The sequence below is a fragment of the Narcine bancroftii genome, chromosome 1 (genome assembly GCF_036971445.1).
Source record: "Narcine bancroftii isolate sNarBan1 chromosome 1, sNarBan1.hap1, whole genome shotgun sequence".
NCBI classification, from domain to species: Eukaryota; Metazoa; Chordata; class Chondrichthyes; order Torpediniformes; family Narcinidae; genus Narcine; species Narcine bancroftii.
This window is the reverse complement of record NC_091469.1, coordinates 443490317-443512843: the sequence shown is the minus strand read 5'-3', so window position 1 is coordinate 443512843 and position 22527 is coordinate 443490317. Positions and strand designations below refer to the sequence as shown.

General features: G+C 42.3%; 1 protein-coding gene across 4 annotated transcripts in view; it reads right to left on the bottom strand.

The window, feature by feature from the left end:
• Positions 1-22527, bottom strand: part of nrp1a (neuropilin 1a) — a 221958-nt gene that overhangs the window by 16050 nt on the left and 183381 nt on the right. For 2 of the 4 annotated variants that reach the window (XM_069914440.1, XM_069914441.1), the window contains exon 13: positions 22233-22292. In XM_069914440.1, the coding sequence (XP_069770541.1) occupies positions 22233-22292 (60 nt within the window). Of the gene's footprint in view, positions 1-21206; positions 21339-22232; positions 22293-22527 lie in introns of those variants that run through there. The other 2 variants (XM_069914442.1, XM_069914443.1) reach the window with 2 other exon arrangements.

Sequence of the window (22527 nt, the reverse complement as noted above, 5' to 3'; positions counted from 1 at the left end):
AATTCTGGGTCATTAACCCAGGATTTCTGATTGAGTCATTTGTGCTACCAGATGACTGTAGGGAAAAATTCTATTGCTTAGGGGTTAAATAAGAACATGAAGGTTTGCTCAGTTAGTTGTTCCTCCTGAAATTGTAAATGCTTACAATTAAATACACACAAATAAATACAATGGGGCAGCAGGCAGAGCCTCATCACTCCAACAGCCTGGTTCAAACCTGACCTCTGTGGAGTTCGATCCTCTCTATGTGACTGCCCAGGGTTTGTTTGGTTTTCCCCACACTCCAAAGGTGTGCAGGTCATTGGGTTAAGTAAATTAGCCCTAATATGTCAAGGACTGGTAGAATCCGTGGACAGTTGATGAGAATATGGAGAGAACAAAGTGAGATTAGAATAAGATCTATGTGGATGAGGCTTCATGCTCAGCACAGATCCTCTGCACTGAAGGACATGTTTCTGTGTGGTTTTGCTTCATGACTCGGTAATGAATCGGTAAAGAATCAAAGAATTGTCACCCCAATCCTATAAGTCATTTGGGTTTGTATGGATCTGCCTCAGATAAAGAAGCATTTGTAAAAATATCTGCTTACAGGTTTATTGAGTCAATTATGTTGTAGTTTTGCCTCTGGGGGAAGGGAGCTGGTGAGCTCATATATACATGGTCAATAGGCAGATGTTGGAGATCACCACTGCTACTGGCTTCACTGGCTTTGTTTCCAGCGACTTCACAGCAGCAACTCCAATTGAGAAAAAGGTGAGGCTTAGATACGAACTCACACCAAGCCTTCCGGGCTGATTTCGCTGTTGTCCAATGAATATATTGGAGGAGGACAGAGAAAATGATTCATAGAACCATAGAACATTACAGCACTGAAACAGGTATTTCAGCTCATCTATCCACGCTGAACTATTATTTCTGCTCCCAAACATGAACTTATCCAATCTTCTCTTAAATCCCCATCTGCCACATCTGCTGGCAGCTCATTCCACACTCTTACCACCCTCTGGGTGAAGAAGCTCCCCTTGATGTTCCTCCTTCACCTTTCACCCTTGACTTCCAGTGAAGTTCTTGCCTCACACAACTTCAGTGGAAAGACATTGAGTGCATTTACTCTATCGATTACCCCTCATAATCTTATATAAACATCTATCAAATCTCCCCTGTTGCTCTCCTGGAAATAAAACCCTAACCTATTCAACTCAGCTCCTCAAGTCCTGGCAACATCCTTGTAAACTTTTTCTGCATTCTTTCAATTTTATTGATATCTTTCATGTAGGTAGCTGAAACCGCACACAATATTCCAAATTTAACCTCACCAATATCTTATATGGGGGCCTCCAGTAATGTAGTGAAATTAACACTAAATTGTGCTCTGCCAGAGCTGAAAAATCCAACGGCTTATAGTGCGTGGAGGCACTTCAGCTTTTGTGTCGACGGCCAATTAAACATATATTCGCCTGGGCCATGATCAAGTTTGGGCTTCATTTAAACAGCTTCAATGTGCAACCTGCCAATAATGAATCTCCTCTTGGATCATACCAGAGCAACAATGGATGATCCGAGCAGAGGTGAATGCTGAGAAGGGGAATTAGTTGTGGAGGGGAGCAGGTGCTATACTGGAGGGTCAAGAGGGAAAAGCCAAGGGCATAAGCTGGCCAATTTTTCTTATCTTCAGACACTTCCTGCTCCCCTACATGTAATTTGTTTAGTTCTGCTTCTTAGCTAATGGCCTGATTTGAGCAGATGTACACAAAGCTACATCAAAAAGCAAAGGAACCGCAATGCAAATGTGTCAATGAATCTCTGCCAATTATAAAACCAATGACAGGGTAGGAGGTGTTGGAAAACAGGGAGAGATTGATACTTAGTAATGATGTAGCTACCTTCCCTTTGACCTCCTATGCCCCTGCCAATCACACCACCTCTTTCTTTGTCTCAGACGATTTAATTTATTTCAATCTATGGATGATAACACAGAATTTATTGTAATCTCTATAAATGTATACAGTACTTTTATTTTGGAGATGCTACAGTATCCATTTACTCTTACCTTCAGAGTAATGAAAACAAAGATCCACTAACCTAATCCAAATAGATTCTTCACTGAAAGAGTGATCAATTACGTCATTACAGAAGTCCATCATCCACGTTGGTTTCAAGACAGCCACCATCATCCTGGTTCCAAAGGGGGTGACAGTAACTGTCCTTAACAACTACTGCCCAGTGGCTCTGATCTCCACCATTATGAAATGCTTTGAGCATCTCATGATGGGACTTTTCACCTCCCAGAGGCACTGCACCCATTTTGATTCATCTACAAACAGAACCAGTCTACTGACAATCCTATAGTCTTGTCCTTCCACTCAATCCTGACCCACCTGGATAACGATGCCACATACGCCAGACTGCTATTCATTGACTTCAGCTTGGCACTTAATACAATCATACCCCAGAGACTCATGGGGAAACTGTGTTCATTGGGACTCAACAGCCCTCTTTGTAACTGGATTTTGGACTTCCTAACAGTCTGTTCGGGTCAGGAGCAGATTGTTGAGCTCATGTCAGCCCGATCCTGTTCGCACTACTGACCCATGACTGCAATGCCAAATCCAGCTTCAACAGAGTCATCATGTTTGCAGATGACATGACAATAGTTGACCTCATCAGCAACACCAATGAATCACAATACAGAGAAAAGGTGGAGAATCTCAGGAAATGGAGCTAGAATAACATCCCGGTCTCAACAGGGACAAGATGGAGATGATCATGGACTTCAGGAAGAGCAGGGATGATCAACCTTCATTTCACATGAATAGCTCAGTAGTGGAGAGAATAGAAAGCTTCAATTTCCTCAGAATCTACTTAGGATGTGACCTAACCTGGACACTCAACATTTCCTCACTTGTTAGGAAGGTGTAACAGCAGCTGCACTTCCTTGGAAGGCTGAGGTGGGAAAAGCTATCAGCCAACATTCTGTCAACTTTCTACAGGAGCTCTACCAAGAGTGTGCAGGCCAGCTGCATCATGCTTAGTATAGAAAATTGAATGGGAGGTCAATCTATAGGATCATAAAAGCAGCAGAGAGGATGGGCTGGGGTATCGCTCCTGGCCATCAATTATAGCGATCATTGTTTAAACAGTGATCAGTGAAGACCTTACCACCCATGCATAGCAACTTCCAGCTACTCCCTTTGGGAAAGAGATACAGAACTATTAGATCCAGAACCACCAGGCTGAGGAGCAGCTTCTTCCCATGGGCAGTGAGAATGCTGAATGACCAATGAACTGCTAAAAACAACTCTTGGATCCTCCACTATTTATTAATAATATTGACTTCAAAATAAATGTATACAGATACTGTACTTGTCTGCATGTGTGTTATGTATGTATATATTTTTGCATTGTTTTGTACAGTGGACAGAAGAATGCTGTTTTGTCAGATAGTATTGGTACAATTGGATGGTAAAAAAAAACTTGAAATTGAACTGAATTCACTCATGTTATAATATGAAATTTGGCTGGGACCAAAATAGAATGTTAGAGTTGTACAGCATAAACACAGCCCTTCAGCCCACTATGACTATCATGCCTACCTATACTAATCTGACATAACTGTGGTAATTCCATATCTCTCCAAGCACTGCGCATTCAAGTATGTGCCCAGATGCCTCTTGCACATTGTTCCTGTTCCTGCCTCCATGATCTCCTCTGCACTATGTGAAAAATGTACCCTTCCAGTCTCTATTAAACCTCCTCCTTCTCAGCTATGCCCTCTCATTTTCAACACCCCTATCATGAAAAACAGGCTATCTATACCTCTGTCATTATATATACCTCTATTATGTCACCTCTCTACCTTCTTTGCATTCGGTAAAACAGACCCAATCTATCCAATCTTTCCTTATAATTTAAGCCCTTGGATCCAGGTAACATCATTGTGAGTCTTTTCTGTTCCTTCTCCAACTTAAACAGGTCCTTCCTGCAGTGTAGTGACCAGAACTGCAACAGTACTTCACGAGCAGTCTAACCAACTGTTTTGTACAGCAATAACATGACCTCTCAACTCATATGCTCACACCTGAAATGACAAAGATGAGAGTGTTATTCACCTTCCACATCACTGCTTTTACCTGTGTGACACCTTTCTGGCAAAATGTGTAAATTTAAATTATTTTTAAAATTTAAATTTAGACATACAGCATGATAACAGGCCATTTTGGCCATGAGTCTGTGCCTCCCAATTTACACCCAATTCACCTACATCCCCAGATCTTTTGAAAGGTGGGTGGAAACCAAAGCTCCTGGGGAAAACCCATGCAGACACAGGGAGAACATACAAACTCCTTACAGTCAGCACAGGATTCAAACACTTGGTCCAGATCACTGGTGCTGTAAAGGCATTGCCCCAACCGTGCCACCTTTGTATCTCAAGGTCTCTCTGTCCAACAACCCTGCCAAAGGCCCTACTACTGTATACATCCTGCCCTGGTTTAACTTCCCAAATCCATCACTTTGTACTTGTCTCAGTTAAAAAACAGGACCTCCAAGGTAGTAATCTCTGGATTGCTGCCGGTGCCACGCGCTAGTGAGGGTAGAAATAGGAGGATGTGGAGGATGAATGCGTGGCTAAAGAGATGATTTCTGGATCATTGGGATCTCTTCTGGGGAAGGTCAGACCTGTACAAAAGGGACGGATTCCACTTGAACTGGTGGGGGACCAATGTGCTGGCAAGCAGATTTGCTAGAGCTGTGGGGGAAGGTTTAAACTAGTTTGGCAGGGGGGTGGGGAACAGAGTGTGAGAGCAGAGTCAAGGGAGCATGGCCACCTAGATAAGAATAAAAACGATAACAAAGGTAGGATGGAGATTAGGGTAGAAGGTAGAAAAGAGAATGTATGTGAGGGTCATTCTCTGAATTGCATATATTTAATGCAAGAAGCATAGTGAACAAGGTAGACGAGCTTAGAGCATGGACAGATACTTGGGGTCACGATATTGTGGCAATTAGTGAGACCTGGCTACAAGAGGGGCAGGACTGGCAACTTAACGTTCCAGGATACATTTGTTTTAGATGTGATAGATCAGGGGGTAAGAAAGGGGGAGGAGTTGCTCTGCTTGTTAAGGAGGACATTACTGCCGTGAGGTGGCAAGATGGTCTGGAGGGATTGTCCAGTGAGGCTGTTTGGGTGGAATTGAGAGGTGAAGGAGACATGAGGGTGCTAATAGGGGTGTATTACAGACCACCAAATGGGTCAAGAAAACTAGAGGAACAAATGTGTAGAGAGATAATGTATATGTGTGAGAATCATAAGGTAGTGATCATGGGAGATTTTAACTTCCCTCACATTGATTGGGATACCCATATAGTTAGAGGGCTGGATGGGTTAGAGTTCGTTAAATGTGTTCAAAATTGTTTTCTGAATCAATTAGTAGAAGAACCGACTCGGGACAGTGTAATACTGGATCTCCTGTTAGGGAATGAGCTAGGTCAGGTATCAGACATTAATGTTGGAGATTCAATTGGGTCTAGTGATCATAATTCTGTTAGTTTTAAGGTAGTTTTAGGGAGGAGCAAGGAGGGGCCTAAAGTTGAGGTTCTGGATTGGAGAAGAGCAAATTTCGAAGGAATAAGAAGGGATTTGGGGAGTATTGAGTGGGACAGGATATTTTCAGGTGAGGGTGTAAATGAGAAATGGAGGATATTCAAAAAATAAATTTTGAGGGTACAGAGTAGTTATGTCCCAGTGAGGATCAAAGGAAAGGCTGGAAGTCATAGGGAGGCTTGGTTTTCGAGGAATATTGGAAATTTGGTTAGGAGAAAAAGGGAGGTGTACAAGAGGTATAAAGAACAGAGAGCTGACAATTTGAAGGAGGACTACAAGGAGTGTAGAAGGAATCTTAAGAAAGAAATTAGAAAGGCCAAAAAAAGGCACGAAGAGGCTTTGGCAGACAGAGTAAAAATAAATCCAAAGGGTTTCTATAAGTACATTAAAAGTAAAAGATTAGTGAGGGATAAAATTGGACCCCTTGTAGATAGTGAGGGTAGGCTGAGTGAGAAGTCAGAGGAAATGGGGGAAATTTTGAATGATTTCTTTGCCTCGGATTTCACTAGGGAAAAAAATATTGAACCAGTTGAGGTAAAGAAAAATAGTGCGGAGGTAATGAAGCATATAAGGATAATCAAGGAGGTAGTGATGGCTGTGTTGAAAAAGATAAAGGTGGATAAATCTCCGGGACCGGACAAAATATTCCTGAGGACACTCAGGGAGGCTAGTGGACAGATAGTGGAGCCATTAACAGAGATATTTAGGATGTCACTGGCCACGGGGGTAGTGCCAAAGGATTGGAAGGTGGCGCATGTGGTTCTGCTGTTTAAGAACGGGTCTAAATGTAAACCTGGGAATGAAAGGCCCGTGAGTCTGACGTCTGTGGTGGGCAAGTTGATGGAAAGTGTTCTGAGGGATGGTATTTACAATTATTTGGAGGTACAGGGATTGTAGGGAGTAATCAGCATGGTTTTGTCAGGGGTAGATCATGCTTGACAAACCTGATTGAGTTTTTCGAGGGGGTTACAAAAAAGGTTGATGAAGGGAAAGCTGTGGATGTTGTCTATTTAGACTTTAGTAAAGCTTTTGACAAAGTTCCCCACAGGAGGTTAGGAAAAAAGGAGGAGGCATTAGGTATAAATGAGGAGGTAGTGAAATGGATTCAGCAATGGTTGGATGGGAGGTGTCAGAGAGTAGTGGTAGAAAATTGTTTGTCCAATTGGAGGCCAGTGACTAGTGGAGTTCCTCAGGGATCGGTCCTGGGTCCACTATTGTTTGTTATATTTATTAACAATCTGGAAGTAGGGGTCGAGAATTGGATAAGCAAGTTTGCGGATGATACAAAGATTGGTGGTGTTGTGGACAGTGAGGAAGATTACCGTAGATTAAAAGGTGATTTAGGAAGAATGGAGGTGTGGGCTGAGAAATGGCTGATGGAATTTAATACAGATAAGTGTGAGGTGTTACATTTTGGAAAGGCAAATCTAAATAGGTCATATGCATTAAATGGTAGGCTATTGAGATGTGCAGAGCAACAAAGGGATTTAGGAGTTGTTGTAAATAGTACCCTCAGGGCTGATACTCAGGTAGATGGTGTGGTGAAGAAGGCATTTGGAATGTTGGCCTTCATAAATCGGAGTATTGAATTCAAGAGTAGGGCGGTTATGATGAAATTGTACAAGGCATTGGTGAGGCCAAATTTGGAGTATTGTGTACAGTTTTGGTCACCAAATTAGAGGAAAGATATAAACAAACTAGAGAGAGTGCAGAGAAGGTTCACGAGAATGTTGACAGGATTTCAAGGTTTGAGTTACAGGGAAAGGTTGTGCAGACTGGGACTTTTTTCTCTGGAGCGTAGAAGATTGAGAGGGGACTTGATAGAGGTGTTTAAGATTTTAAAAGGGACAGACAGAGTAAACGTGGATAGGCTTTTTCAATTAAGAGTGGGGGAGATTCAAACTAGTGGGCATGGTTTAAGATTGAAGGGGGAAAATTATAAGGGGAACATGAGGGGAAATTTCTTTACGCAAAGGGTGGTGGGGATGTGGAATGAGCTTCCGATAGATGTGGTCAAGGCAGGATCATTGGTTACATCTAAGGAAAGACTAGATAGTTACATGGATAGGAGAGGACTGGAGGGGTATGGATCGGGCACTAGTCAGTGGGACTAGGAGGGTGGGGATTTGTTACGGCATGGACTAGTAGGGCCGAACTAGCCTGTTCTGTGCTGTAAGTGGTTATATGGTTATATGGTTAAATACCATGTGGCATTTCCAGCCTGGTTTCCCATTTGATCCATACCCTTAGGCAACCTTCTTCACTGCTCACAACACCACCAATTTTGTGTCATCTGCAATTTTACTAACCATCCCGCATGAGTAATAATATTAATTTAGATGAGAAACAACAGTGGACCCAGCACTGATCCCTGATCACAGGCCAGCAATTTGAAAAACAACCCCCGACTACCACATTCTGAATCCCACCACCAGGCCAATTCTGTATCCAGTTGGCCAGCCCACCACAGATACGATGTATTTTGCTCTTCCAGACCAGCCTTTTATGCTGGAGTCCATATAAAGAATGTCCACTGCCTTGACCTGTTAATCCCCCTTGGTGACATGTCAAAAAACATAACCAAGTTTGCGAGACTTGGCTTCCCATGCTAACTAACCCTAATTAGTCGGTGCCATACCAAAGGTAAATGAATCCCATCATAGAGAATTACTTCCAATAACTTGTGCAGAGCCGACATGATGAAGAAACTCAGCAAATCAGGTAGCATCTGTAGGAAGTAAAAGGGTAACCAATATTTTGGTCCTGGGCATTCTTGACGAAGGACTCTGGTCTGAAACATTGGTTACCTTTTACTTCTGACTTTCTCAGTTTACCGATCACATTTGGGTCTTGTATTTGACCGCAGCATCTGCAGATTTTCTTGTTGAGCTTCCGATAACTTTCCCAGTGCTGATGTAAAGCTCACTGGCCTGCAGTTCCTTGATTTATCCCTGCTGCCTTTCTTAAATAAAGGTTCAACATCGTCCAGTTTCCTGGTACAAACAAAGATGCAAACTCTCTTCCAAGGCCCTGAGTGATCTCTTCCTTGCTTCCCACAAATCCCCGCAGCCTAACCAAGTCCAAGGATAGACTTGGAAGGCACATGGATTTATCCACCATTCTAGTTTTCAAGGTCTCCAACACCTCTTCCTTCACAAGTCACTGATGACATTATTTTCTTCCCTGAACTGGAGGAGTGGACTCAATGGGCTGAATAGCCTACTTCGGCTCCTCTGACTTAAGAGCTCATTTGTTTTCATGTCCTTCTCCACAGTAAATACATCACACTGCACCACAGAAAAAGGCCCCTTGCCCCATCAAGTCTGGACTGAACTGTTATTCTGCCTTGTCCCATTGACCAGACCATAGCTTTCCATGGCCCACCCATCCACGTACCTATTCAAATTTTTCTTAAATGCCAAAATTATGCCTGCATTCACCACTTCAGCTGGCAGCTCATTCCACATGCTCAGGGTGAATGTTCGTTTGAAACATTTCATCTTTCATCCTTAACCCATGTCCTCTCATCCGTGTCTCACCCAACCTCAGTGAGAAAGGCCTGCTTGTATTTAAGCTATCGATGCCCTCCAATCAATCTCCCCTCATTCTGCTGCCTTACTTCCAAAGGATAGCAATGATGCGAAGAACCCACATATGTCCCTGCCCAAGGTGGTTGCCTAGACTATGAGGATTGTGGGCTCTAGGGAAGCACAGAACACCAGAGTGGGAGAATATCCCTGGGAGGAGACCCCACTGGGTAGGAAAAAAAGCAGAAGGGCTCACACCATGCTGAAGGCTGCTGGAGATTGGGAATCAGTTATTGGGACCAGGAATCATCATGGTGAGTGGGGCCCCTGAAGGGCCTTTGGAGGCAACAGGTTTAAATTTAAATTTAGATATACAGCACAGTAACAGGTCATTTCGGCCCATGAGTCCTTGCTGCCCAAGTTACACCCAATTAACCTACATCCCCTGTATGTTTCAAATGTGGGAGGAAACCGGAGCTCCCAGGGAAAACTCAGGCAGACACGTCGAGAACGTAGAAACTCCTTACAGTGTGGGATTCGCGCGCTGTAAAGACGTTGCGCTAACCACTACGCCAATCTTAATCAGGGGTCGCGAGAATGACTTGGAAGCCTGAAACTTGAGTTCAATGCTGGACCAAACAGAAGGCCATGTAGCTACGGAGATTACAAAACCTCAGGAGGCAGTGGCAATGAAGATGGTGATGGGATCCACAGTCACTCGATGTCTCTGAGGGGCCTTTCTTTTGCTTCTCTGTCACTTTGATAATGGGGCTGTACTATTATGGTTTTTAGACTGCAGGCCTGTAACGACACAATCAAAGAATTTTGCCACTACACGGGCGTCTAAAAAGGAATGTGCAGGAAGTTTGAGTCAATTCCTGCCCTGCGATTTATCCTGCAGGACCTCTTCAACTTTTTGGAGGAAGCCTGCAGTGTAAACTATACTGGAAAAAATTTGTTTGTCAATCAGCCACTGCACATCCAGTCACCAGGACTGCTGCACTTAGGTGCTTGCAGTCTAAAAACGTCACCCAGTGTGAACAACCACATGGGCAGTGATTATGTTAATTTTTTCAGCAATTTTCCTGACATTGCAGTCTAAAAAACATTTATGTCACCTCTTTGTGTGTCTTCACAGGGCAAAGGAAAACAAATCGTGTGCATTTGTGTACATAACAATGAATGAAGGAATGTAGAATCTTGCTGTTTTCCATTTTTAACTTGCAACCTGCATATAGGGTAGACTTTAAAAAAAAATGGTATGTACAGCACAGTAACAGGCCATTTCGGCCCACGAACCCATGCTGCCCAATTACACCCAATTAAGCTACAACAGCAGCCCCCCCCCCCGGCACATTTTGAACTGTGGGAGGAAACTGGAGCCCCCAGGGAAAACCCACGCAGACACAGGGGGACTATCAACTCCTTACAGACAGTGTGGGATTCAAACCCTGGTCCCCATCATTGGTGCTGTAACAGTGTTGTGCTAACAGCTGCCCTAACTCCGCAAGAATTTTAACCTTCTAAATTAAAATTTTACTGGCAAGTGTTTCATACGATTTGTTATTGGTGGGGGAAAAAAAACCATTAAAAAATTTACCACCTATCTCATAAATAGTGCAGAGAGAGGACAGCAAATCTGTTTAATGTGTATTTGCTGGTTATCAGAGATGATAATTTCTAAATGTGTATTCCTGCTGCAAAGAATATTTTTGACACCCTTAATTACAATTGTCAACAACACATTGAAGGATATTTGAATGAACATTATGTACTGTAACTATCAGGTGAAGGCTTTTTCTTCCTCTAATATGCTGAGAATTGGATGTATCTTGTTATAAATTTCTGAATTAGCAGGATCTCTCATGCATGTCCTTCAGGAAAAATGTGTCAGCCTGTCTCATCTCCTTCACTAGGGGGCAGTGAAGAGCTGAACTCCAGCCACAGCTACATGGTTTCCAGCTGGGTTGACCAGAAGCTGTGCATGCATTTTAAAACAAGCAGTTGCTTCCCAAACTGGAACAAGAAGCTAGATATATGGGAGAGAGTATTTTACATTACTGGTGAGTATTCCTTATTAAAATTTGAATGGGCCTGGAGCAATGCTTTAATCTTACCAACCACACAGCTGATGCTTCTGGCACATGTCTGACAAGTAGCAAAGATAAAACAAAATTAAAGACTATTTCATGGCATAGAGAATTAACTGAACTGAACTATGGAGGGATAGAGGGATGTGAATCATGGGCAAGCAGCAGAATTTCCGTTTAATTTGGGCACCATGTTCGGTGGAAACATTATGTGCCATACCTGTGCTGTACTTAGTGGTGTAACTAGGAGGGAGTTCAGGGGGAGGGGGGTGCAGGGGGAGCGACCACTCTGCATTCCCCCCATCCTGGTCCGACACTGTTGCCGCTGTCCCCTTCCTTGGTCCATGGCTCTACCTCCACCCCAGCAGCCCCCTCTCCACCCTGGTCTGACGCTGCTGAAAAGTCAGTTCAGCCCACCATTCGACGCGACCACTGACTCACCATCTGGAATGTGTCATGGCGTCTTTTTTTGTGTGCATGCTCCCCCTAACTTTAGAACCTGGCTACACCCCTGGGTGTTGAATCAAATGGTTTTGAGAGCCCTTGATTTGTAGGTTGAAGGAAAATCTGCTGTTCCCTTCGTCTTTCTTTGAAAATAGAGGGAGGAGGGTCAGATTGCCCCTTGCAAAAATGGCATAAACGAAAATGGCCATGGCTCATTTGCTGGAGCTTCTGGTGTTCGGAGTCAGAGTTCAGGACCTGTGTCAGACACTCAAGCAAAGAAGTCTACCTCAAGCATCAGAAGGGTGTTGTTTTGTTAAGGTGCTGCACAAATATCAGGAGATCCAGGAGAATTGAGTCGATCCTTCAAAGAACAAAGGAGTTCAAGGGCAATCTGGTCAATATTGATCCCTCAATTCAAACTATTTCAAAAATCAAATAATTTCTGTCCCTGAAAGACCTTGAGAAAGTCATCCATGCCCTCATTTAGACCACTCTAACTCTCTTTATACAGGAATTAGTCAGTCGTCATTATCCCATCTGAAACTGGTTCAGAATGCGGCAGAAAGACTCCAGAAAGAGCCAAGAAGAGGGACCATATCAACCTTATTCTGGCCTCCCTCCACTGGCTACCGGTACAGCTCAGAATAGATTTTAAAGTTCTCCAGTTTGTTTTCAAAGTCCTTAATGGACTATTCCCCTCCTATATTGCCGATCTCCTAACACCCTACTCCACTTCAAGACTCCTCAGATTGGCCAACTTGGGGCACTTGACTGTTCCGTGCTCAAATTGCAAACACAAAGAAGATTACACCTTTGCTATTGCAGTCCTCAAACTGTAAAACAATATTCCTCCCTCCATCAAATCAGCCCCTTCCTTTAATTCCTTTAAATCCAGGCTGAAGTTGTATTTTTACTCAAGTTTTTGAAGTGATTGTTGATTGTTACTGTGTTGAATGTACAATTCTGAACCTTGGGTACCCGTTTTACACTGCACTTTAAATAGTTGTTTAAGTTGTGATGTAATTATAGCACTTTGGTCAACATGAGTTGTTTTAAATAAACTAAACTAAATTGTTTTTTTAAAATCTTGTTGAGGGCTGTGTTTCACTACACCTTTAAGATTTCATTTCTTATCTTGTACACAAAATGCACAAAAAGGATTTCCCTTTGTTTGGCCTGTAAAGGTGCACCAAGAGGCACCCCTATCAGGACAAGAAAGGGAAGCCTCTTCATTGACATAGAGTGTGGATCCTGCCACTTCCTGTATTCCCTTAACCTCCGGGGTCACACACGGTCTTCTGTCCTGTTCTAGCAGTGGCATCCAAAACACCCCCTGGGCCCTTGGTTCTGAACCATCAGTAACTAGGAAGCTGTCAGTGCCAATCGCTATTGCCTCCCTCATCCTAGTCCCGGTACCTAGTTCTCACAGGCTGGTTACCAGCAGGCCATGGGCGAAAATGATGCTTTGTCCACCAAGCTCTGTGCTCGTCAACTCCCATGGCTTTTCTCCTCAATAGGGTCTTTTCTCTGGCTTCTCCCTCTTGGCAGGGAGAGGATGTTCTCCCATTTCTGGTACCCCATGTTGCCTCAATGCTCCCCTGGATCCTACAACTCTTGTGTTCTGGCCTGACCAGCTAGGATGCTGCTCTCTTAGGTACCTATGGATATTCCTATTTTATAAAAACCCAAATCACAAACTGTTGGCCCTATTCTACAGGCAGTCTAAACCGGGATGGGGTCTTGGGTGGGATGGCCAGCTGTGGGACCCAGCAGAGGAGTGCTGAAAGACCATGTCTCCCCTCCCTCGCTGTTCCTGGGTCCACACGAATGGTAACGTTGCCATTATACCAGCTGCAGTAGCCCTGCCTTGTAAATACACCATTGTCTGCAGAGCCTTTGAGCCATTGGAATATCCTGAACTTGACAAATAGGGGCTACAGAAAGGGAAATATTTCCTTTTCTGTAATCCACTGGAATCAACATTTAACCAGTTTGCTCCAGTATCTGATTTTGAAATGTTATTTCAGAACAGTTTACAAGAACTTCATTACTATTTTATGGACGTGCACATGCACAGAATGGTGGCTGCATTAAAAAATGTAGCTGGTGTAAAATATAAGATCTGGGCAGGGTCTAGGCAGCAGACTTCACACAAACAGTAGCAGGAACTCTTTTGATATTCGACATGATGGGCATTTACTCCAGGAGCAAAGCTGAAACCCCGTCAAGGTACACTGATGTCCCTTTAAATAGTTAGGCGCAATTAGGGCTGGAGGCGGTTCACCAGCTATCAAGCACATTCTCACTTTTATTAGTTTATAGGAATTAATGAGCCTTTACATTCCACAGGGCTGACCGCTGGGGTTCAGATGGGCAAACTCTCTGACACCATGTTCATGTTACATGACAACTGTAACAATAAAATGTCCTGATTTAAAATTTCTATGTCTGAAAACATTAATTTATTCAAAGGTCTTTATTATGAATGTTTCACAGTGTAATCTTATCTGATGTGTGTTACAGTCTACTACATTCATCCTTTATTAAGCTTTTCTCATTAGCTGGATGGGAGATTTCAAAAGTCTAACTATCAGCCCAGTCTGTACCTTGATCTTCTTCAGCCCCTTAATCAGCTCAAACCTTGCAGAACAAAATGCAACAACTGAGTTTATTACACTTTCCAAATAACCAGAAGGGTATTACTTATTAAATGGGATTGAATTGGTCAGCGATCTTGGAAATAAATGTTGTAGCATAAACACTAACCTGAAATGCCTGTAAACATATAATGAGCAAAGCATTTTAATGCAACTCTGTGGAACTCATTTCAAGGATGAAATTCTCTGCTGAGAGAAATAATTTGGGTCTTGTTTCCAAAATGCATTTGTATATTGTGCATTTTCAATTGTTTTTAAGGTGAAAATTCGTCATTATTCTTTGTTGCCTCCTTCAGAAAAACGTGCAGGATTAAAAGGAACCATTTGGCCAGTCATTCCTGTGCCGTGTCTTAAGAAAAGCAGAGTTACTTGGTGCCTAATCCTGAAGATTGATCAGCTTTTTCCCATTTTCCGAGCATTTTTAAAACCTTCTCATGGGATCATCTTGTACCTCTTTTCCAAAAGAAAAGTGTTAGTAGATCCCATGAGGGATGAAACAAAAAGTCAGCTGCCCTCCAGAAAAGTTACTTCATTGTGTTTAAAACATTCTTTTTTGAATATTGAGATTGCGTACTATCTCTCCATAAAATGATCTCAAAAATCGCTAATTGTCTTGGAAGCACCTATTAATCCTTTCTGGTCATTATAATTATTCATGTTATTTTAATACAGCTTAACCAGTGATGTTGAAGTTTTAACACGCTTTGATTTTATATTCTATGTCATTCTTGGTGAGTGAAATTTTCCTCCCACTCTTCAAATCATATGGGGGGTTGTAGGTTAATGGGGTGTATCTGGGCAGCTCATGGGCCAGAAGGGCCAGATACCATGATGCATGTCTAAAATTCAATTTGAAACCAGAACGCCCAGAGGAAAAGTACGCAGACACTGGGGGGGGGGGGGGGGGTGTGGGGGGTGGGAAATGTAAAAAATTTCTTACAGACTGCGCAGGATTCAAACCCAAGTCACTGGTTCTGTAAGAGCGGTGTGCTAACCACCACCCTAACTATGCGACCAAAAACTCAAGAAAATGTGCGGTTACACTGGAGTCAGTTGTTCAAGTCACATCCAGAAAATTGACTAACTAATCTAATGATAAGCAAACAAATATTCTTCCACACATTATCTGAAGTTTCAGGTATCTTGCAGCATGAAGATAATATAATATTAATTAATTTTTCAATTAATTAAAAAATCCTTTGTGACATTTGGATATCAGCATTGAAAAAAAACAAGGAAAAGAAAGGTTTAGAGGGATAAGTGTGCCAATGCAGAATGGCACTAGTTTAGATAAGCAACTTGGCTGCCATAGGGCAAAAGGCCTGTTTCTGTGCTGTATTACTCTGTGATACTACTAAGTAGGAACCTATCATTCAGCAAAACCAGGAAATGTTATGCACCATGAAGAGGAGAACAAATGAATGTATAACAGGCTGGTGGAACTGAAGGAGAAGTGGCCAAAGAAAACTGACGCAGAAACATGCAAGGTGACACGTTTTGGTATGGTCAGAAGAGGTACGGAGATGTGGGATTACAATATGTGTGAATTACTGCAAGTACAAATTAAGATTGAGTAAGTTGGTAAAACTGCAAACAGGGTCCTGAGCTTTTTAGATTGAGGGACAGAATGCAAGGGCAAGCAAGTTAGGATGAGTATATGTAAAACACTGGTTCAGCCACAAATGGACTATAGTGTCAGGTTCTGGTGACACATTTTAAGGCCATATGAAGGCCATGGAATGGGTACTGAAAATATTTACTTGAATTATTCATGAAACAATATTTATTTATTTGTCTATGTGAATACTTGTCCTGCATACATATTGTTTGTCTGTATGTGTTTATGTCTGGTTGCTTGTCTGTGTGTTTTGCACCGAGGACCGAAGAATGCTGTTTTGTCGGGTTGTACTTGTGCAATCAGATAGCAATAAACATGAGGATTTGACAGGTGATGGACCCCTGAAGAAGATGGAACTATTTTCCTTGGAAGACATGAAGGTTGATATATTACAATCACAAGAAAAAAAAGACTTTTATCAATTATGTAAATAGAATCAGGAGGAAGATTACTTTGGGGCCTGCAAAAGGAAAGTTTTGGATATCAATTTGGGGTAATGGCACATCTTTTTCAACATCCCTTAAAACATACAAATTCAATTGGTGAAAGAATTGCCAAAGAAAAGTTCAAGTTGAAAAGGGCAGGAGAGGGATCAAAAATGAAATAATATCTAAATTAATTTGATTTGATCAGCATTATTCCCTCACTGTTGGTCAACAAGCTCCAAACCCTGGGCCTCTGCACGCCATTCGGCAGCTGGATCCTTGATTTTCTCTTTGGAAGACCACAGTCAGTACAAACTGGAAACAACACCTCCTCTTCACTGACAATTAATAGAAACGCTCTTCCAGGATGCATGCCTAGCCCACTGCTCTACTCACTCTACACCATGACTGTGTGGCCAGGCACAATTCAAATGCTCTCTACAAGTTTGCCAATGATACCACGGTTGTCAGCAGAATCTCAGACGACACTGAGGAAGTGTACAGGAGGAAGCTAGATCAGCTCATTGTGTGGTGTAACATCATTAACATTGCACTCAATGTTAGCAAAGCCAAAGAGATGATTCTGGACTTCAAAGGTAAATCAGATGAACATGAACCAGTCTTTATCGAGGGGTCAGCAGTGGAACTTCAAGTTCCTGGGTGTCAACATTTCAGAGGATCTGTCCTGGAGCGTCCATGTCGATGCAGTCGCGAAGAAGGCTCGCCAGCAGCTATACTTTGTGAGGAGTTTGAGAAGATTCGATATGTCGCCGAAGACTCAAAAGCTCCTACAGGTGTATCGTGGAGAGCATTCTGGCTGGTTGCATCACTGTTTGGTATGGAGGTGGCAACACTCAGGACAAAAAAATCTCCAGAGGGTTGTTAACTCAGCCTGCGACCTCATGGAGTCTTCTCTCCATCGAGGACACTTACATGAGAAAGCAGCCTCTACCCTCAAGGACCCACATCACCAAGGCCATGCCCTCTTCACTCTGTCACCATCAGAAAAAAGGTACAGGCGTCTGAAGACAGGCACTCAGGACGGCTTCTTCCCGCTGCCATCAGATTCCTGAATGATCAATGAACCAAAGGCATTGATTGCCTTACTTTGACTTTTTATTTCTCTGGCACTATTTTTATTCATTTTATAAAGTGGTTTATATACTGTAAACGTTTGCACCGTAATGCTACCGCAAATCAATGAATTTTGTGACATGTTCATAACAATAAATCGTAATTCAATGTTCAGTGGGTGTCTGGGAAGACTGATTGCCATGTACAGAAAGGGCGCTGGATTTGAACTGCGTACGTGGCGCTTTACAATTTGCAGATGTCTGGAAAATTCTCGGCGGAAAATAAAAAATGTGGTGCTTGCCATGGTGAGAATTAAACTGCAGTGACTGGAGGCCCCCTCCCGACCAATTGGTGGGTTCCAGCCAATCAGTACAATTGTGAACTGTGCTGACAACAAAAACCAATTTGCTTAGAGGAACACAATAGCAGGTTTCCAGCAGAGGAACACTGTCTAATAAAATAAGATTGAGGTATCACACAGTTCTAAATGAATAGAATACTGCTGACAAGATTCACAGCTTGCATAATAATCTCACATCATTGTTGGAGAAGACATTGTTAAAGGAAGTACATTTGAATCAGTCAAGCCAGTCGGAGTGGATTTAATATTTAGAAACATATGGAAAACTAGTGCAGTATATCGAATTGATCTGAATACCTTTACATGAAGGTAGTGGAGGGTCTTTACTATTTTCATTCTAAGTAAAGCAGATAGGGTATTCATTAAGTTGGCTTTCTCAGAATTGATGAATGGCTGTTGCTGCAGTTAGCATTCAAGAAGTTACAATATGTAGGAGCAAGACTGGGCCCACAGAACAGAGACAAGATTTGTGACACGCACTCCTTTTGAGGCAGACAGGGGCAGCAGATCATTGTGAGGTGCATTCCTCCGAGCCTTCCACTGTTACTATGTCAACGTTTACTTTTCACCCCCATGCTCACCTATGGTGCCCTTGCCAGACCTTTGAAAAAAAATGTTCCAACAGGGCTGGATCAAATTACTGGCTGCATTCCACTGTGCGGGTTACAAACGTGAGCGGCACTGTGGAAGGTGCTGAAAGAGGGGCTTGTGTAAATCATACAAAACACAGGAAGGAAATGCAGGCATACTCAAGACAATAGAAGGCAACACTGCCAACAGTAAGATGTACCTTGGGCTTGAATTCCTCACCTACCAAGGTACATTCAAGCAGGGAATGGCTTAACAATTACGTAGGATGCTTCATTATCTATCTTACACACTTACTGTCCCCTTTCATTTAATTTTATTTGTTTACTATTGTAGTTTTTCTTTACAGGTACCTATTCGGCTGCAGCAAGTGAGAATTTTAGTGCAGATGTACATCGTACAATGTGCTTGACGATAAACTTATTATTATTATCATACACCAGCAGCCACTGTATAGGTGATATAACCAGGGATATGGAGGTATGACTGATTTTTGAGCTTGTTCAGGACTGAGTTTGGGACCCAGGTCTTAAAGTTGATCAGAAATAGTCCAGGTTTGGTGAAATGATTTACAAAATAATGTGGAGAAAAGTGGAGTTAGTAGCTGGAAATGGACATCAGAAATAATGGTTTTCCATCACTAAACTGCAACTGCCTGCAGTATTTCTGGCGTTGATCAGAAACAATGACTTCGGTCCTGTTTTCTCTTTAATCAGTGCTATTTGTCCGAAAGACTCCAGGGGATTATATTACCACTGACCCAACGTATTAAGTGATAGATAAGGATGAGTATAGACTTGCTCATTTGTCTTTCACCAAGTTGTTAAAAAAAGAACATTCCTTTCCCTTCAGTTGTGAGAGGAGAAGCTGTCTTATCACTTTAAGTCACTGGAGCTCCTATCCATGCTCAAGGAGATCTGTTAATGTACTGCCCTAAAATCTCCTGGGGGTTCCCCATCAATGAAATTGATGTAATAGCCACACGAGTAGGAGGTGATATTCTTAGCCTCCCACCTCAGTTCACCTCCAGGCATACTCACTTGGTTCCCTGATGGCGGGCTACCAGAGAAACACTGTCCCACTGAACTGTCTGCTGACCTTCGTGGACCAGTTGTTCCTTCAGGCTGAGGAACACACCACCAATTGTTGTGATCTTCCCTGTCAAAATGATCTAAAGGCCTGATCGTTACAAAAAATGTTGTATGTTATTTTAAAAAAAATTACTGGCATGAACAGTTGCTAATGCAATGAGTTTCATTCCGGCGTGGGCTGGCTGTGTCACATGGATTACAACAGTTCAAGGTGGAGGCTCATCACCACCATCTTAAAGAGTAATTGGAGAAGGCCAATGAATGCTGGCTTTGTCAGCAGTGTTCTCTGTCCAGGAGATGAAAGAAAGCAGATCTGTGTGCTGGTAACCAGCAATGCTAAGCACAGCATGGAGGCAACTAATGGACCCCAATCTTATTTAAATTAATTGAATTAAAGTTGTAGATGTAGGTTCTGATGGAGAAACAATTCACTGCATGCAACTCTACACTGCATTTAAGAGTTGCTTATGTGCACCTAAATAAAAGCATTGAAATTCATAATTAATTTGTAACCCCAGCTTCTGTAAAATGCAAGTAATTCTTTGTTTATTTTTCTCTGTTCTCTCATCCTCTTGCCCTACTTTGCTCCAATCAGGAAATAAGACCAAAGGTTACTTATGATCTTACACACTTTCACACTCGCAAGTGATCCCAGGAATTAACTGCCAATCGGCCTTTAAAGTGCCAAGTGTGAAAGCAAAATCAGCTCAACGCCGGCAGCAGACGAGGTCATCTCATGCCAGGGATTGACTGCCTCGACTCCTAGTACAATCCCCGGCGTCTGCACGTGCCGACATTGCAATCAGGCATGTGTGAAATGGGTAATTGCATTGTGGGATTGAAATGATGCAAATTTTTGCGTGAGTGCAGGAAGTGAAGGAAGAAAAGATTAAAATGAAGGTATAAACTTTGCTATGGGAAAGTTGCAGCGGGGAAGAGAGAGAGAGAGAGAGAGAGGAAATAAATAGCAATAGCAGACAATTTTTAAATAGCGTGGGAAAGTTGGTAGCTCTGTAGCACACAATTTCTAAAGACCGTGGGAAGAAGCAGTGGCAGACCTCACTTTCCAGAATGTCGTGCGGCAGAGAAACGCCTCCATAAATGGTCTGTTGCTCCAGCCGGTCATACAGCCCTTTCTCTGCCGCATGAAATTTTGGGAGGGCTGGTCCACCATCATTCTTTCCCCCACGGTATTTATAAATTATATGCAATAGTGCGACCAACTTTCCCAAGCTGTTTAAAAATTGTCTGCTATTGCTATTTATTGCTTGCACTTTCCCACGGTCCCTTATAAAGATTTACATAGGTCAGCATCAACATCAGGAGCTGAAGGGCACATACTCTGCTGTATATAAAGCTTAATTATGTTGTAATTAGGCATGATTAATTTCATTCAAATATAAGATCATAATACATTGATCAGGATTTAGGGCAGGTTCATCATCACTCGATGCGTCCTAACCCTGGGATGGCTCCTTGAAAGTGTGAAAGCGTTCAGTGTCCCATTTAGGAGTGGTCAAATGTGAAAAGCCAAACCCCCATTCCTATCCTGGAACATTGAACAGCCAAGTTGGTGGGATGCAAGTGTGAAAGGGGCTAAAGATTCAAGGATAAAGCAGACTCATTTCTGGAGGTAGGCTTTATCTTTATATATGACAAATTTACAAAGAACAAGAGTATCGATACTTTGATTTTGCGTGAAAAATCATTTAATTAATGTTATTTTCATGCATTTCCCTTTTCTTGTGAAGTGTCATTTGATAGAGCCAGCAGAACTCACAGTCCACACACCACTTGGATTAAATGTTAGTTGTCAGTTTGCTGACACTCTGTTGTTCTACAATTTGATAGAGAAGATCATCTTCCATGAAATAAGAAAATATTTAGTTATCCAAAGTTTCCCTGCTAGAAATTGGATTATAAACGAATGAAAGTCACATAATATTTTATTGGTTCGTTTGAGTCTCCAATAAGAGCTGGATCTGTAACCATGGTAACATAGTTATTCAGACACCTGCTTGCTTCTTCTTATCTTGAAGAAGGGCTCAGGCCGAAAACGTTAATGATATATCTTTACCTCCTATGGACACTGCAAGACCTATCGAGTTCCTTCAGCATTTCTTTGTTTTTACTACAATCACAGCATTTGCAGACTTTTATGTTTCACTCCATGGTAACATGATTGTCATTTCTCCACCACAGAATACTCCTTCCTATAATTATATATATAGTTATATGAAATAGAGGCAACAACCTAGACAGGTAGGAATTGCTCTTGTGAGGTCAACATTAATTTAACTGTCCAGATAGAGAAGGCAAACATTCCTCATCTTTTGGCCACTACTGCATGCAACCTGCCAGTCCTTCATACTAAAAGGGAATGTCCCTAATTGAATGAGTTGATTCCACACTCGAACCAGGTGCAATTTTTTTCCAGGAAAAATTCAGGCGTTAATGTTTGCCAAAGATCAGAAGGCACTTCATTCAATCTCTTGAAATGGGCATCCACCAAAAGTCAGTTTAAAAAGCAACAATGGTGTGAGCGGAAGCTCCAAAACTTTGCACCTGCCCAACTCTGGGGACCTTATCTCCATAGACAGTTAATGGTAAGGTCATGCAACGTCTAACAAAATGTCCTTTAATCTTGAATATATTTCTGGGGGGGGGTCTGTTATTTCATATTTTCCTATCATCAGCCTGCACATTTGTGTATCTCAGACCAGCCCAATTAACTTCACTGGAAAATGCTACATACCTGGGAACTCTGGTAATTCTGGTGATGTTGGTTCTTCTGTTCCTGCAGCAGCGTTGCCACCTACAAAACAGTTACCAGATAGCGAGTAAATTAAAAGAATGCAAACGGTTCTGGGGCCAATGCTGGTTATCAAACCATCTAGTGATTTCCTTTCCATCTGATTCTTAAGTCGCCATAATCACAATAGAGAGGGGTTGAAGGTTATTCTGTTAGTAGATGTTAACAATAATCATGGATTCAATTCTGTGTTGATGTGCAATGCGTTTTATGATGAGTGGATAATTCAATCTCAGCA